This window comes from Hippocampus bargibanti, linkage group LG05 (assembly GCF_051943395.1).
Source record: "Hippocampus bargibanti isolate YZ-2025 linkage group LG05, ASM5194339v1, whole genome shotgun sequence".
NCBI lineage: Eukaryota > Metazoa > Chordata > Actinopteri > Syngnathiformes > Syngnathidae > Hippocampus > Hippocampus bargibanti.
The window spans coordinates 20,109,646-20,127,602 of NC_142738.1; the positions used below are offsets into that span (position 1 = coordinate 20,109,646).

Consider the following 17,957-nt stretch of genomic DNA (forward strand, 5'->3'; position numbering starts at 1 on the left):
ACAATCCTGCAAGCCATGTATGTACCTTCGTATCTCAAATATTGACAGGTAACAAACCTGTACATAAACTTGTTAAAATTTAACAAGTAGTCGGCGAGTGCATGTTTTGTTCAACTAAACTGGGCGAGGTTTCACACTGAGTAAGTACCGGCAAATCACACAAGTTTTACTAATTCAGAATTCATATATTCTGACGTTTTTTCTGTGTTGTGCCATAAGATTTTAAATGTATAATTGGTGCCTGGGCTCAATAAATGTTGGGAAACACTGCTTCACGTTACTTTCATTTGTTACATAAAGCAAATATTGCTGTTGTTACTTTTTTATTTGGAAACTGATTTAGACTTAACATTTGGTTTTCAGTGAGGGCACACTGTGGAATAAAAACAGACATTTTCTCAGTAAAATAACAGAATGGCAGTACAGTATAGCTTTTAGAGAAGGGGGCTTTATGTAAATAATTGAAAAACAATTATGACACGTATAGTGATACCATTTCAAGGTCCAATGGCATTAGACACAGGGGAATTGTTATCGCTTCATCCACAAAGGATAATTTTGCAAATTAACAAGTGGGGCACATTTTGTATGTCAATGCAGGTTTACAGCTGTGAGACCATGAAATTATCTAGACTTCTATTTCAATGTGGCATTAACCACATTCGAACAGAATCAATATCATGATACGTAGAAATTCAATTCTCAAAAGCAGAACAAGTATGGCGGCCAGAGTATCGAAGTTTGCAGTCTACTGAGCTATACCAAAGCACTGACAATTTCACACATTTAAAGACAATTTTTACAGCTGGTATGCGGTACTGCAGTACAAAGAACTGGTGAACTGCATGTTTGATTCTGTCTTGTGCAGGCTTTATGGGCAATTTCCTGCACACATAAAGGAGGGATTGAGGCCAACTGATTCATGCCAAATTCTGGACAAGTTGTAGTCATGGGGCAGATCTGTCAATGATCATACTTAAGATTGAAGACTGTCTTTTGTGTTGTGTCATATTATTACTTATTTAATTTTTTTGTGTGTGTTTGTTTTTGACTTGAAGATGGCGCTGTGAGAGTGGTCGCCTTTACAGCAGCTCCTGTATTTTCTTTTTTCTGCTGTGAAATGTTAATTCGTCCAGAGACGAAGGCTAATCATCTCCTGAGAAACATAAGACTTACCCGCAATCAGTGTCACATTAATCTAGGTGCCATGGTACTGATTCTATTCAAATCAATGTATCACACGTTTCAACATTTAAAATAACTATAAAATATCCCTAGAGAATTTTCTAAATTTGTACTGACATACATACAGTCATACAGTATGCCAAAAATACATTTAAACTTGCTGATGCATTGAGAGGCACTTGTTTAGCATAGGCATGTCTGTGAATACGGAAAACCTTTTTTTCCTCACCAACTTATGTCTAAAAATACATACCAAGAAAATAATAACGTTGATAAAGATGTAATTACAACTCAATGTACCAATAATGTAAAAACAAAATTGAGAAAAAAACATGGTCATTTTCATTTTGCCATTTGGTATTCACCTTTTTTCCTTTCCAATTTATTGCACCTGAATGGAGAGCCGAAAGAGGAGAACATATTCCAGGGGGATTTGGCTGAAGGTGATTTCTTCTGGATTTGACGAAGCAACAACTTATTTTCTTCCCAATTTTAAGTTTTAGAAATGAATAAACCTTGAAGCATCGCAAATTGTATTTTTTTTAACCTTATGTGACAAAGCCTTTCCACAAATACCAGATCAATTGTGTGTGTGTGTGTGTGTGTGTGTGTGTGTGTGTGTGTGTGTGTGTGTGTGTGTGTGTGTGTGTGTGTGTGTGTGTGTGTGTGTGTGTGTGTGTGTGTGTGTGTGTGTGTGTGTGTGTGTGTGTGTGCGTCCATTGGTTTCTTTGGCAGTCAGGCTGTACAATGTCCTTTGGGGCACGACAGTGAGATGTTGTGCCCCATTGAGGTCTTTGTTGGCAAAGAAACCTTGCCTTTCAGCCACACATCCACTTAAGGCCACTGATAAAGATGCACTGTTTTTCATGAAGCAACTGCTGTGTCAGTCCGTGATGGATTTCAGCTGACCCGTGAGGTCAAGCAGGAGATGGCCGTAGATTGTCTACAACTGATCGGATAGCAGATGAAGACAAAAGGCCTTGAACTAAACTCCCTCCAGCACGGTAGCAGACATACCCCAACATCCCGATCATGACACCTTTCACTACAGTGTGAAAAACCAAACGAAACTGAGATGGGGGCGCAACACTGAAAAAGAAAGAGACAGACAAGTGATTTTCTTTTTCATATTCTAAAAGGTAAACATGCATTTTCTAACATCGATTATTCGGTGGGTATGGAGGTATCGGCTGTTAGGTTTTCCTTTTTCTCACTTTGTTTCTTGTATAAGTGTTTGCGTTGTGTATGCTGCAGTACAGATGAAGCGGATCTGAAAGTGAAATGAATGTGAGGCCAAGGGTGTTCTGCCTCATCTGACTGCTTCACATATAATACACTGTTAATTCCCGAAACTTTGTTGGCAGTGCAGTTATAAAAAAGGAATCAAAGTTGCCAGTGGTTACATTTGAGTGCTGAAACAGTCATGTGATATTTCCAAAAACGTTGGCCTTTCTCACAAACTAAAACAAATACATTTTGCAAGCAATAATAAATTGATGCAAATCAATGTGGCATTGCACCAAGCAACAAAGGCTTGTGAAGGTTTCTACAGTCTTTTTTTTTTGTTCACTGTTCATTTGAAAATCGTTTTAGCGGTTAATGGCATATAGTATATGCATCATTTATTTTTTATGGAAAACACTCAACACAAAATACTCTGACAAATCCAATTTATCCCAAAAGTTAATTAAGTCAATATAACAGAGGTGGATCATAATGGCGATTACTATCCTCCTCTGTTATTACTGAATGAAAAGACAGACGTACCTCATAATTTCACTGATGTTGAGCTGCTTATCCCAGTTTCTTTCAATCCCAGGCACATGACCCATTCCGACAACTCCCACCACAACAGCAGGCACATCTACAAGAATGTACAACAAAACACATGATTGGACAAAAATAATTCACAAATGAAGAATGAAATTAGAAATATATGGTTTTTATTTATTTTCATCTCCTCAATGAGATGATGAAGACATTGTTAGTCCAATCAAAGAGATGTCAATTTGATAACTTTCAATTTTCATTCGAGAAGTGTCAACCATACCAGCATTATAATAGAGCATCTTAATTAAATTAAGTATATCTTATTTCTTAAAGAAATTAACTCTTTATGCACCAGAATATTATCATTGAATTGTGAAATTGCGAATTGTGCATTGCGGGACGAATAAAGGTATTCTGATTCTGATTCTGATTCTGATTCTGAAATAATGACAAGATTTTGCGTTAATAAAAGACACAAATAAAACAAGTTCTGTTCAGTGAAATTGCACTTAAGCAAATATGAAACATTTGGCACAATGTCATCCACTTTATTCTTGAGGGCTCTCATGGCAAAAAAAAGTGAGAGTGACTTTCTATCAGGCACCATAATTTGCAATGAGCCATTCCTTCGAACGGCTTTCATCTCGCCGAGTGGTTTATGGTTGAACATTTCTTGTTTCCTTTTCTAAACGATCCATAAGCCCTCGGAACATGTTCAATTGTCTTGCAGAGCTTGCAAACGCATTTAACTTAACCCCGTCCAATCCAAAAGTCTTAGCATGGCTCTGTGTCACGACCGTGGTCAGGAGAAACTGAAAGCGAAAATTCATGCTCATGACACAGTGTAACACCTACTCTGGGCATTAGGGGGAGCCTCCACACAGCGTGTAGCCTGGCGTAGTGTGTGCGTGAGGTAGATGTCTCTCTCAGCCACAATGGTTTGGTGAAGAGCGGGAAACTCTCCTATCATTTCAGACATGGTCTGTTCCAGCAGGTCCTTCTGTTTACATTTTTCTACATCCTCCTTGCTGAAATTGGGCAAAAGGTGCAGCATAACAAAGTCAGTGTTACGTACGGAACTCAATGATAGTTTACTTGATCATATCCATCTGTGGTTCACAGACAAAAAGAAAAAGAGATCTTGACGAAGATCACTAGACTTGATATAATCTCAACAAGCATTCAAAACGTGTTTAGTTTATACACACATTTAAAGTATCTACCAACTTCTACTAGAATCGTTGACAATAAAGGTGCACTTCACTTGTTGCAATGGATATACAGTTTTTTTTCACAGCACTTTAAGAGAAAAGGATGAAATACATTAAGACATGTGTCTCAAACTCAAGGCCAGGGGGCGAGATCTATCCACCACATCATTTTATGTGGCCTGTAAAGCAAGTCAAAGATATAAACTTTCATGATCCTTCCTAAAATATCGACCAACATTTTGAATTCTCATAAGCAATAAATAAACAATGTATTCTAAGCCCCTTCTTGTTACCAAACCCTTTGTAATAGTAACTTAAAAAATAGATGAGTCAACATTGTTTCTGTACATCTGAATATGGTTAGTCATCACAGCCGAGAAAAACTAACTAAAATGTGGCCTTGACATAAATGAGTTTGACACCACTGCATTAAGACGTATGAATGTTTAAATTGAAAAAATGTAATCATAAAGCAACCAAGAAAAGAACAAATAATGTAAATATTACGGCACCTGATTGGGTCTGAAAGGAAGCAAAGACCCCAAGCAAGACGGGCCTTTTGCCACAGGCTGAGCGCAGCAATGGCCCTCTTCAACGTCACAGGGATGGGCCTGTCTCCAAGATGAAATTTACAGAATGGCACATTTCCAGCCTGTTAAAAAAATTCAGGAGGTCAAGATCAAGGTTTCATGTGGGTTAAGGAGTGACAATGGTTTCACCTCTTTGAAGGCTTCCCTGAACTCCCCGCCAGGAGCCATGCCAAGCTGCTCAGTGATGTGAGCGGAAACCTTGAGCAGGAGAATTTGCATCAGGCCAGACATCACGCCATTCTGACAGACACAAAGAAAGCAAATGTAATTGAGATACTCCTGTTGACAGCAGATTTTACAAAACGACATCAAGTGAAAACTGCATCTGCACTACTATCTTAATTACCGTATGCAGTAAACACAATTAATATTATTTATATTTGTAAAAGTTAATGCATATGGTAGCTGTGACGATGGTCATCACGACGGAATGAACAAAACTATCCTATGAATATGACGCCCTTAATTGCCCAAGAACTCAGAATTGAAGAAAACTGATAACAAGGAATGCATTTTGAGTTACGTTCTTTTTCAGTGAAGAGGAGAAAATGGTTTTTTTTTTTTTGTATTTGGAAAATTGCTTTGTGTCTGAAAAAAAGAGACAACTGGGAAAATGCCCAATAAACTGTATGGATTGTTCTTTTCTCTATGAAAGTTTCACCTGTTTGATAGCCTGCTGGACTTTATCAAGGTTTATCTCTTTGGCTTCCCTCAGCAACGTGTTCTCATCCAGCTTCAACATTGACACTCTGTACTGGCATAACTCCACAACAACCACGTCTGGTTGGACAGCACGGATCGTCTGAATCAGAGAAGAAATCGAGTAAGAAGCAATACTGGATAGACAGACCGAGAGGAAAGAAGAGAAATGTTTATTGACAGATAAGATAAATATAGGACAGAAAAAAATGATGGCTTGCAAAGTCTCAAAGTAAAAAAGGGCTCACCAAAGCCACATCCCTTTTGCTGCTATCACTGAAGTGGGCAGTGCCCACTAAGTACAAAAGACTTCCATCAGGAGAAATAAGACGGGTCACTGTCTCTGGTAATTCAGGTGATGATTGGCGACGCTGGGCTCGATATTTCCAAAGCAGTTCCATTGCTTCACTATCCGCTGGAAAGTGATGACATCACAATTATTTGCTTGAATATCTCATATTTTAATTGTAATTACTATCCGCCTTGAACCCCCAAGAAGACCTTAGACTTAGACTCTCCCATACATGCCACATACGGTAAGTAGATTCCAGAACAGAACCTGCATATGTTGGAAAACAAACAAGGAAAAATAAATACAGTGGGACCTTGGCTTACGAACTTAATTGGTTCCCAGGCAGAGTGTGAGGCAAAAAGGGTGTATCCCAAAAATTAATTTCCCATAGGAAACCATTAAAATGAGAATAATCCGTTCCCAGGTCCCCATAAAGCATAATTGTCTAATTTTCTAAGCCTTAAAACTACACAAAATATACCTTATTTTATGTATAATAAATGTGCTATAGTATTATGATTGAAGAAATAAACAGTACTGCACAATAAAGTCATTTTATTTACCTTTGTGATGGTCGTTAATGGCTTGATGGAATGGAGTGTCCGGTTACCTCAGCATTAAACACTTGATGAGGTACATAGGCTTCTTTCACAATCTTGAGGAATGATCCCTTGTCGGTGCTTTCTCTGTGATAATTGTATCTAGTTCTTCATTTATTGTGATCTGTTTAGCTGGGTTGATAGCTTTTTGCATCAAGTGTAAGGATGACTTGTGCGGGTTATTTGTGGAGCCTGATTGATGGGATATTTTAACTGTTTTCTATCAATTTTCTCACTATTCTCACACTTTTGTTTTTTTTGTTTTGAGTCAGCTGCTTCAACGAATGCTTCTTGTGACATCTCTCCGTCTTGGAAGGACTTATTGTTTTTAACGATGGCGTGACTCACCCGGAACGATGCTTCAGTGGCGGCTTTCGCTTTTGAAGTATGTTGAGTGAAAAATGACTGCTGTCCGGACAACTGGGATTTTAGTTCGTCCACCGTTCTCTTTCTCAGCTGGCTTTTCGGCGGGAAGTCAATGTCGTATTTTCCATGAACAGTCCGAAAATGCCGCTCCACATTTTCCCATTCCGTATGAAAGTAATATGTTTTGCCGCCTTACTTGGTCCCGCTTCTCACTCATTTTGATCACCATATGTTTTAGCAAAGGCTTAAAATCTGAAGTAATTCGCTGATTAGCTTGTAAATTTTGCTGCGTTTAGCGCCGTTGTTTACGCATGCACGGACGGCGACCTAAAGGTAAAAATTCAGTTCTGAATGGTTGACCTGTATGTCAATCAAGTGACGGGACGTTTGATAGGCTGACAAATGTTTTTTTACTGTCACGACCAGTACTACCTCCGCGATCGACCAGTCGATCGCGATCGACGTAATGAGCACCCCTGGTATATAAGCTGTGCTACGCCTTTTTTATTGTGCTCGCGTATGACAGTTCAAAACACAGAAGCTGGTAGAAAATGGCGTCTGCTACACTGCGAAATACACGGGAGTTGGTGACGTGACCAAGTCACGTGACGATACATATTTCGATCATGGTGGTACTGTATAGAAACCCCTAAGCAAATATATAAACAGAGCAAAATGGCCGGCGGGAGATGAAAAGGAGCACCGTCGTAACCGGATTATCGTAATAACCATGAATCGTACTAAACGGAACTAATTAGACATAAAAAGACTAGAAATTTGCAGGGAAATGAAAATAGTATCGTAATGAGCAGTATTATCAATATAACCGATATCGATATAACGAAACTTTACTGTATAAGAAATATATAAATATATATGAATTTTTAAAAATCCTCGTCTCACCCCCCATGGGTGGTGTCTGTCCCCCATTTTAGCTTGGGTCCTCTACCAGAGGCCAGGAAGCTTGAGGGTTCTGCGCAGTATCCGTGCTGTTCCCAGCACTGCGCCTGGACCGAGATATCCGATGTTCTTCCCGGGACCTGTTGCAACCACTCGTGGAGTTTGGGGGGGTGTGTATATATATATATATATATCTCCCCATGCCTTTTCAATTGCTGCTGTGGACTGCAAATTTCCCCCATTGTGGGACGAATAAAGGTAATCTGATATATCTATCTATCTATATATATATATATATATATATATATATATATATATATATATATATATATATATATATATATATATATATATATATATATATATAAAGTCTCGTTATATCGATATTCTCGGGACTTTATACTTATACACACACACACACACACACACACACACACACACACACACACACACACACACACACACAGTAAAGTCTCGTTATATCGATATCGGTTATATTGATAGTACTGCTTATTACGATACTATTTCTATGAACTCAAGGAGAAAATTACATGCCCGCAGGATCGGATATATCGATAGTCCGGTTATATCGATATATATATATATATATATATACACACACACATATATATATATATATACACACACACACATATATATATATACACACACACACACACACACACACACACACACACACACACACACACACACACCCACACACACACACACACACACGCACGCAAAATTATATACTCTGGAAGATATGGCAAGATGTAGTTTGTTACAAAAAACTACAAACGAGCAAACACGCAGATGAAATCTTTGAGAGGTAAAAAGTCAAATCTTACAAATTCCTGGAGGAAGAGAAGGTGGTGCCATTTCTGAAGGATCCTCCAATTGTCCCAAAGTCTCTACCTGTGAAGTGAAATCTTCAAATCAAGTCACAGGTATTTCCAGTTTGACTACAAGTGTTATTTTTTTTCTAGCAAATAATCATTGGTGGTCAGCATAGCATCCATTTCAAACACTTAAAAGAACAGGTATCAAAGTCAAGTCACCCCACATCATATTATGTAGCCCACAGGAGTGAAGCCAATGTGCCAACTGTCATGATTCTTTCTGAATTAAGTACCGAAATGTCTAATTGTCATAAGTAAGAAATAACTTAACTAAATATACTAAAGTTAGCACCGGTCCACCAAGTGAAACGATAACTCCAAAGTGGCGTGTGACAAAAAGAGTTTGACACCCCTGACTTAAAAGATACATATGTGTTAGCGTGGCAGAATACACACCTTTATAGACTTTATATTTCAAAGAAAAGGTAAAGATGTGTACACAAACCTCAGAATTGATGTCCTGGTCCATATTGGAAGCTTTTCGGGTTATCCGTAACAAGAGAACAAAATTAATTTGAAGTAAAAAAATTGTCAAAGTTGAGATGACAGTGCAAATCGAGCCTGCGGCTGCTGACTTCGCTTTACGATAGAACGACAGGACTGGCGTATGTGTCCACAGCTATCAGACAACGATGGGCTGTTCCAACTTGTTTCGTGTTGTTCCGAAATGGAGAACGGATGGAGATTTACTGAAATAGCGAATACGACAATGACACAATCTGCCCAAAACAGAGGTCGACAAAGGAACTACAAAGCTTAGCCAGTTGAACACTCAGCGTTTTTTTTTTTCGGTTTCAAAAGCAGAACGATGATAGCCGACTGGGTACAACATGCTAACACCATCCGACATGCCAAAATTGTCAATTAATTCAAAGAGAATTAACGTGTATCCGAAACATATATAATTACTATGCCGTTGTTACTACAAGTAACATTCGCCAAAAATAGCGTACTTACAGTGAAAAAAAAAACAGCTATTTGTCGCCACTTCCGTAGCAATGCCTGACGGTCTAAAGTGGTACGGTGCATTATGGGTATTGTGGTCATTGACAAGCCGCTAAACTGACGTTAATTCAACATTTTTAATTCGTCTTCTGTCTATCATTTCACAGTCACCAATTACATCTCCACATGACCGGCTGCATTTGTACCTGCCATATAAATTATGCCATACAACAGTCTAAATCATTTAGACTCAAATTGAAATTACATTTAGTAAATGTAATTTCAATTTTAACACATGGAAGCAATGACTTTTGAGTCGGGTGTATCCGTGCAACAAATATCATTAAATTGCTTTTTGATTCGTAGTGTGGTAGAATAATACCTGGCTTTGTGGCTCTTGTGATAAAAATGTCCCCTCCTCATTGACCGGGTGTAACATGCGAATGAGGCTGACTGGTAGTACTTTGCTCGAGCACAAAGTGAAAAAGTTAGTTTTTGACTCTTCTGTCGTGATGACCTGACGATTGTTCGCATATGAAAAAGGTTGCGGCGTGGAACCAAATTTAGAAGACATGTATGGCCACTTAGCTCCTCCGTTGTTCTTCAATGTAACATGATTTATAATTCATCTTGTGAAAATATACCTGTATAAAGTGCTAACACGTAATCCTTATATGTGAAGCAATATAAATGGCAAAGCTTGGATGTACCTTACAGTTTTTTTACACAAACATCATATACAGTGCCAATGCATGTATGGTGTACTGTATAACATCCTGTGACATGTGGTAAGCGTATTATTGCCACAAAATTGTGATATTTTGCATATTTACTTCTGCAGGTCAAAGACTGTACTGTATTGCGTGAACTACCTCTCTACTTGGCTATTGTAATAAAGGGACAAAGCGACACATGAATTCATCTTTTTTAAAGACAATGCAGTCCCCTGTGAAGCTGTTGTATGTTTTAAGATAGACCACTCATCCTTTCTAGTCATTCATTCAATCATCGTAGCTGTTATTCCCTGCTCTGTAGCACCCTGTTGAATTTGATCACTGCTGGTTTCATTAATGGTTGATGAATTGTACACAGTTATCCTGATGTATGAATGCGACATCGTTTACGACAATAATCTTAGCTCAACATCACCGCAAACGCAAACTTGTCTCAAACTCAATTCGGCGGTACAGTTCTACCTCATTCAAATGAGCCAGCATTGAAGAGTGTGAGATTAGTCGATATGGTTGGCTTAGTGCTCATGTGTGCTGAGAACTCTAGTGTTGTCTACAACAGAATCAGAGAGGAAATCCATCATAATTCCTTTAACATTCTCCTGCAACAATGAGTTCCCCGGGTCGCCCTGCAAGCCTGTCTCTACGGTTTTCTTCCTCCTCTTCTTCCTCAAAGAGAGTATGTTGAATACTCAGCAACTGGTGTGTCGGGGCTCTAGTGAGTGTTGGTGGATGAGACTCAAGATTCCCCAACTGTGTCACAGTCTCCCTTGAAGGGGGAGATGGTTTGGGACTGAGGGGATCCTCCCTTGATTGTGGGTTGGGGCTGCCACCATTGACATATGTGCTGGTAGGCAGGGTCACCGTTGAAAAGGCAGTAGTGGTTGATTCTGGAGAGCAAACTTTGTGTTCTGTAAAAAATAATACATCTATAAGTAATCATTTGTAGTGTTTATCAAATTCATGTTTTATAGATATTTCTGGGAGGCTTAGATTGACTTGGCTTCATGGATGGGCTACTTGTTATCCGTACATGAGATACTGAGTTGGAATTAATCCCATGTTAGCAGGTACAATAAAGTGAGTCAAACACACACTCACATATGTAGCAATTTTTGTGCTGTGTAGCTAGCTACACCTGGACGCGGAATACCTGCCGCCACTGTATAACTGTTTGAAGTCAAATGCACTAACTGCTAAGCTACAGGTTTGTGTAACACGGAAGGGACAATTCTCTCTTTACGAGAAGTCTGAATTTTTTCATCTCAAGGTCTGTCGAAGTACCAAACCAAATTGTATTGCTCGGTGATGGAAATAAGGATTCATAGATTTCTAATTGGAATAGCACAGAAACATTTTCCAGCCATGTGGTGAGTGTACGGGTTTAAGACTTACTTTTCACATTCTGCGGTTCGAGCTATTATATTTGATTCTTATCTGAAGAAGGGACTTGAAGAACCTTACCTGTAATTGCACTGGAAACATGAACAATAGTGTGTGTGCCTTCAAGGTAAACAGTATCCATGTTGTGCTCGGAGGGAAGAGAGTCTGTGGTTGTGTTCTCCACCTTTGGTTTACGAATGGTCAGCATGTATGGGTGAACATCCAGAGAGAAGTTGCGAGTGTGCTTTTTCTCCAGTCCACTTAAATCTACAAGGACACGAGGACGTGGATAAAATCTCAGAAATTTTGTACTCTATGATACAGCGTTTCAATGGTCTTTCTCCTTCAGTTTTATAGATAACTGACTCTCGCTCTTAATCTCTTGAAGTCGGAAATCAATCCCATTGGACACCGGTGTCAAAGTCAAGGCGAAATCCGGCTCGCCACATCATTTTTTTTTTCGGCCTGCAAAAGCAAATCAAACTTGTGAAATTCCATAAGGCTTGCTAAAATCCTAACCAAAATGTCATATTTTTGGATGTAAACCACAATAACAGTGATGATTCTTGACTTCAGATTTGAAAACTAGTTATTCATTAATTCGTTGTGTGATCGATATGTAACATGTGGAGGGGATTAAACATTCTAATGGCATCCCCAAATTCATAACGGCCCTCGGGAGGAAACCATAACTACAATGTGGCCCACGGCAAAAATGACTTTGACACCCCTGCCATAGGAGGATTCAAGGAACCCCTCACCCAAAGTAACTAACTACATAATATAATTCCAAGACAGACCATCGGGTTCGGAGCTGCTGCAGGACTCTATACTTCAGATTTTTAATTTGCATGAAAATATTCATGGCGCCATTATCCATAGCAATTTTCCTCATTAGGGTGAACGGGTGAGCCAAGTTGCTTTTGGCAAGAAGGGAAGTACACCATAGGCCAGTTGTCAGTCAAACACAAGACACATGTAGACAAACAATCACACGCACCCGTGGACAACATAGAGTCGTCAGTGAACATAGCATATGTTTGGAATGTGGGTGGAAGCTGGAATGCCCAGAGAAAGCCTGAACAAGCATAGGGAGAACCATACTGCTCAGTGTAAAAATATGGATTGAAATGTTTGAACAAAACCGAATACCTTTTGTTGCAGGGTACTGTGTGCTCTTGGTGTCCAGGAGAGGCGCAATGAAACTGTCTGCTACTGTCTTTCGTCTGAGAGGTTTGGGTTTTTCGGGCTTAGCATTATTTTCCAAACGTGTCAGAGTAAGTGGTTCCTTCACAAAAGAAAAACAACAGGCATTATCAATAGTTTGTTGAAAATAGTGTTGATGTTGTTTTGTTAAAAGTTGCATTTGAATCTGTACTGGTGAACTTTTGTCAAGTTTTCAAGGTCATGGTCAACATCCGTTTCCCGACTTACTTTCAAAGACTGCGGAAGAGGATTAGAGGTTGGGATCCATTTAATCTTCTTGCGGGGTCGTTTGATGACCAGTGGCTCAGAAGGCATCTCTCCCACTCTGAGATCAGAGGGATCCATGTTTGGATCTATTGTTTGGATCCCAGAGTCCCTTACAGTGGGTGTCGCGTCGTGGTTGGACTGTGCTAGAGCAGCCAACAGCTGCCGGACCACATTATCATACATGAGGTCGCTCTCATTGGTGATGAAGTCAAGCCTGTTGAGGGACTTGATGTGATCTCTGTTCTCATTACAAAACATGGCCAAGATGTTGATGTCACAGAACTGAGACTTCTGCCAACGACGTCGTGTTTTGATACCCACTTTATGTAACTTGTCAAATACAAAATTGGACTTACGCACTACAAATAAATGCAGCAAATTAATCAGGATAATAAGGTTCATGGTGCAAAGTAGAGCGATATCAACTGCTGCCATGATTCGTTGCAGCTGCACAGCAGGCAACTTGCAGTTGACCCGAAGCTTGAGTTCTGAATAACTGCTAATGTCCGGGAGCTCACCAAGAGCGCAGGTAAATTCGTTCTGTCTTTGTCGAGCATAGTAGGCGCTCAGGTACGAAATAGGGATGGAGCTGAGGCAGATGATAGCCAGGTGGCGTGCCAAGTAAATCTTTGCCAAAAAGTTACTTTGGCCTCGTCTTTCTAAATATTTCTCAAAAAGATTTTGCTCAGGACTCTTCTCTTTCTCTGCATTCTCAATGATTTCTCTCCTCTCCCTCTCACTGATGCCAGGTCCTTTAGATTGAATCTGTTTCTCAATCTTTGGGGCGCGGCCCTCAGCAGCTCTGTGATAGCAGTTATCAATTTCTTGAAGCAGGAAATTGAGCTCAGACGTGAGCCTGGTAGAGGCAAGAAACTCCCAACCTAGAGCGGGGATGTACATGATACCAGCAAAGGCCAGAAGAGCATAAGGTAGAAACTTGTGCTCAAATAGTGAGGGCCAGAGGTGAGACTCCACACCAGGTGCAGCATCACGCAGCTCTGTCCAGCAGTAGCCTCTTGCGTACAGTGCCTGGTCTCTGGTGAAGTTGTGTGGTGTGTAACAGTATATGGACTCCTCTGAGGATAGAAAAAGCCACAAGCAACACTTAAAAAATTGCTTGCAAAAACGGATTCACTGTTTCGCTACTTTTACTCGATATTATCCACCCAACTATTTTCGTCATCGCTTGTCACCGCTACAGTCATCGTTGAATTTGAACCTATCCCACCTGAACCTGAACTGGTCTCCAACTCCTACCAATTGCAGGATTTTGCTTAGAATGTTATTTTAAAAGTGTGAACAGTCTAATTTCTTCATCAATACATTTTTCACACTGCTCATCTTTCTGTGGATCCAGATGTCCTTGTAGTTCAACATTTTTATAACATGTCTCCAGTGGATCGTCAAAATTAAGGTTGCCATCAACGATATTAATACAGTAAAGTATCGATATTCAAGGGAGTCCAAAAAATATCGATATAACCGGGACTATCGATATATCCGACCCTGTTTGCATGTAATTTTCTCCGTGCGTGCATAGAAATAGTATCGATATAACCGGGACTATCGATATATCCGATATCGATATAACGAGACTTTACTGTATATAGAATTTTTGTGATGTTTCAGGTAATGTAATGTGAGATCACCGCCATCCCCCACATAAAATAAGTTCATTGGCGAAATAAATATTGGATAACATCCATCCATTTTCTGATCCGCTTATCCTCACAAGGTCACGGGGGTGCTGGAGCCTATCCCAGCTGTCTTCAGGCAGCCGGCGCGGGACGCCATGAACTGGTTGCCAGTCAAGCGCGCTCTTGGAAAAGACTGTTTTACAAAGCTGATGCTGTTGACTTTGGCCAATTGGCATCATAACCCTGGGCTGATGACCATTCAATCACAGGCTGACTGAAATATCCTACCATGAAGGGAAACCATAAAATACTGAGAACATGCAAACTCAAAGCCATATTAAATAAATTTCTGTTGCCCATATCCATTGATATAAAAACACACTCAAGGTAGCCTATAATAAGCAGCATGTTTTCTTCAAGAGGCCTGACTCAGCAGGGATCAAACATCACTACCGTCCATCACATTTCGTCTTATTGTTTGTTTATCTTTCAGCCCCTAAAAGTCAATGAATAGACATAGGCTACCATCCACCAACTGAGTGCTGATTGGCCCAGTTTGAAGTCCAAATCAATGTTTTGTGACAAAGTATATGTGAAATGTGTTTGGTAGTTAAAAAAAGTCTCACCTGCAAAGTTCCTGGTGAAGACAAGGGTGACCAACAGGATGGGGATGATCACGGTTCCTATCGTAACAACGCGGTCAAAGGGCAGCTCCAGTTTGAGTTGCACCATTAAACTGGCCAATGCGCCACCCCTCTCATCTTGCGACGAGCCTGGCATGATGAGCTCCTTCAGCTTCTCACCCGCGAGTAGAGCTGTAGCCATGTCTAAGTTTTGGTCAAGGATGTTCTGCATCTAGGAACGAAATGACACACACTACAAGCCCTGTTCACACCTGCACAACAATCTGTGGGCAACTCGAGGCTCTGTAACCATAGTTGGAAGAGGATCAGGTTGCGTTGTGTGCTTTTTGCTCTATCTCAAAATGTTTACTATTTCTCAAAGCAGTTCCATGTTAAATTCAATGCTCAGGACCAGACTGTTTTCTCTGCCTTTTCAGCTTCCATCTCTTCATTTCGTAATAGCACAACAGCCCTTGCCTCAGTTCCTGTACAATGTGAGTGTAGTCTTAGTTTAGGATGTGAGATCATGAAGAAACAGGTAAAGAGATGCCTTCCTCGCCGCCTTCCTGAAAGACAATAAGAAAATGACACAAGCATGGGTTTTTCATGTGCGCGTCAAAATACATTGATGTGTAAATAATACATCATTAAGAACCCTCACAGGAAATATTGCTGATACTATCAAATATCCTTACAACACACCCTATTGGCACAGGATTGATTAATCATGCTCTGATTAAAAGTTGTAAAAACACACGTACAGTATGCTTACATAAAAGTCATACACCACCTGGAAAGGAAAATGACCTAAAAAAATCACAGTTTCCGTACAGTTTTTGCAGTATTTTTAGCATTTAGGATGAATTCAGTCTTTCTGAGCATGTGCAATCATGCTTGCATGATTTTCATTAATTTTTGAAACTGCTGCAGACTCTGGAAGGTTATGTGAATGTCTTTGGTATGGCAGCCCGTCCTTGGTAACTTTTCCTACCTTCTCACTTTCCTCCTTTTCTTCAAAATGAGCTCATGTTTGAAATCAGTTTGCCTTTGCAGGAATAGAAAATGCCTATAATGGCTCAGAGACACTGGTACACTTTGCCAGTATAACTTTGTCCACATCCTAAATGCTATATAATGTTAAAGTGGCCAAGTAATAACTTTTGTGTCGCAATTTAAAGGGGTAGCATAACACTTTAATAACCTGTGTCTCAGAGCCATTTGGCATTTCTCCAGTTCTGTATGACATATGATGTCCCAGTTAGATGACGTGCGCCTCATGTTCAGAGGAAAATTGAAGTCCCTCACTCATATCTTTAAGTAAATACTTTCAGCTGAGTACGACAATAGGAATAAGAAATCAGGACTTCGAGTTTGGTCTTAGGGTTAAGAACCACAACAGCATTTGGATGCAAGCAGATGTGAAGAAACACTTGCGGCGTTTACTGTAATTGGGTAAGCAAACCCGATTGGCTGGTTTTGATGCGTATCAGTCGCTGTCAGTTCCACGATAAATGCATGTTTCGTAATGCCGCAAAACATAAGAGTGCATCAACTAACTCTGTTTATTCGCCTGTGAGTGACCGTGTGCCTGTACCACCTCTTTGTGTGTGAGCATGAGAGCCGTTGCTTCCGCGCGCACGGGCTCTCAAAAATGCTCCCCACGTGATGCGACATTAATATAATTCGCTCTCGTTGTGCAAATGACGGTACACAAAGAATAAAGAACAAATAGATTACATTCACCCACCTTGTCTGGAAAAATCTATCGGCAGGCAAAGAGTTAATAATCTGCAGTGCGGGCGAGCAGTGTACAGCATGTAGCCGCGCACACCGGTTTGTTCCGCCTTTCCCGACCGACTCTATCCCCTACCGCCTGTACACCCCCCCCCCCCCATCCCCTCTCTCCTCCCCGTCTCCTTGTCTCATCTCGCATTAACATTCTGTTGCTCATCACACAACAAGATGGTCTCGCTAATGGTGGTGGCAAGGAAGGGAATTATGAAGGGGTGGTACCAGTTGATGTTCTTGTGTACTCCCTCCATCCAATTCGCTATTACGGACGATTCCAGCTTTCCAATACATTCAATGTGGTCGCTTTATGCTCCAATCGATGTCTACGCGCTCTTATGACATTTTTTATTTGGTACAACACATCATAAAATGCAGGCGGTGAACAGTATAATCTATTCGGTCTTGACAAGTATAATAATACTCACTTTCAAAGTGTAGGCCATATTTGTTGACTAATTGTTATTGCTTTCAATGGTTGGTCTACATTTCTGGGGTTGAACGTGCTTGAAGGGATAGGATAACTCTTAATTGCATTAAATGGCATTGATGAGAAGGTTTCTTCAGCCGTCATCTGTACAAAAGTGAAGGTTTCGGACGTTTCGCCTCCTATCCAAGAGACTTCGTCAGCGAACTAAAGTCTGACTGGTCGTATCGGCCCCATTTATATATCCCTAATGTCCAGACCTAGTGGCGCCGGACACAGCTATGATAGGTCCCTACTCTCAGGTTGGGGGGGGCGCGGGACCCCCCCCTGTGGCCCCACTGATTGTTCCTACATTCCTGACTAACGATTGGCCTATTACCCCCACTCCCCCCGGTATCACCTCATCAGCATAACGACCCTCATCAGCATTGCGAAA

The 17,957-nt window shown here is 40.4% G+C and overlaps 2 protein-coding genes across 2 annotated transcripts; both read right to left on the reverse strand.

Moving 5' to 3' along the window:
• Window positions 1–1,788: 1,788 nt before the first annotated feature.
• On the reverse strand, window positions 1,789–9,464 carry trabd (TraB domain containing). Its single transcript, XM_088997209.1, has 10 exons — window positions 9,090–9,464; window positions 8,960–8,991; window positions 8,464–8,530; window positions 5,704–5,870; window positions 5,418–5,558; window positions 4,886–4,996; window positions 4,679–4,818; window positions 3,811–3,983; window positions 2,953–3,049; window positions 1,789–2,274 (listed from the first exon to the last, which is right to left on the reverse strand). The coding sequence occupies exons 2-10, from the start codon at window positions 8,981–8,983 to the stop codon at window positions 2,103–2,105; spliced, it is 1,092 nt and encodes a 363-aa protein (XP_088853335.1). The 5' UTR covers window positions 8,984–8,991; window positions 9,090–9,464; the 3' UTR covers window positions 1,789–2,102.
• A 103-nt stretch (window positions 9,465–9,567) lies between these two features.
• panx2 (pannexin 2) lies at window positions 9,568–17,165 on the reverse strand. The gene is made up of 7 exons (XM_088997205.1): window positions 17,054–17,165; window positions 15,784–15,872; window positions 15,310–15,538; window positions 13,008–14,122; window positions 12,726–12,861; window positions 11,655–11,840; window positions 9,568–11,101 (listed from the first exon to the last, which is right to left on the reverse strand). The coding sequence occupies exons 1-7, from the start codon at window positions 17,121–17,123 to the stop codon at window positions 10,782–10,784; spliced, it is 2,145 nt and encodes a 714-aa protein (XP_088853331.1). The 5' UTR covers window positions 17,124–17,165; the 3' UTR covers window positions 9,568–10,781.
• Window positions 17,166–17,957: the final 792 nt, after the last annotated feature.

Excerpts from the sequence above, each read along its gene's own strand:
- panx2 (XM_088997205.1), bottom strand. The coding sequence starts at position 17,123 with ATGCTGTACACTGCTCGCCCGCACTGCAGATTATTAACTCTTTGCCTG. Across the intron at positions 14,123-15,309 it reads CTTCACCAGGAACTTTGCAG|AGGAGTCCATATACTGTTAC; the intron begins GTGAGACTTTTT and ends TTCTATCCTCAG. Across the intron at positions 11,102-11,654 it reads TGTTTCCAGTGCAATTACAG|AACACAAAGTTTGCTCTCCA; the intron begins GTAAGGTTCTTC and ends TATTTTTTACAG.
- trabd (XM_088997209.1), bottom strand. The coding sequence starts at position 8,983 with ATGGACCAGGACATCAATTCTGAG. Across the intron at positions 4,997-5,417 it reads TCCAGCAGGCTATCAAACAG|AATGGCGTGATGTCTGGCCT; the intron begins GTGAAACTTTCA and ends TGTGTCTGTCAG. Across the intron at positions 3,050-3,810 it reads GGCTCCCCCTAATGCCCAGA|ATGTGCCTGCTGTTGTGGTG; the intron begins GTAGGTGTTACA and ends ACATTCTTGTAG.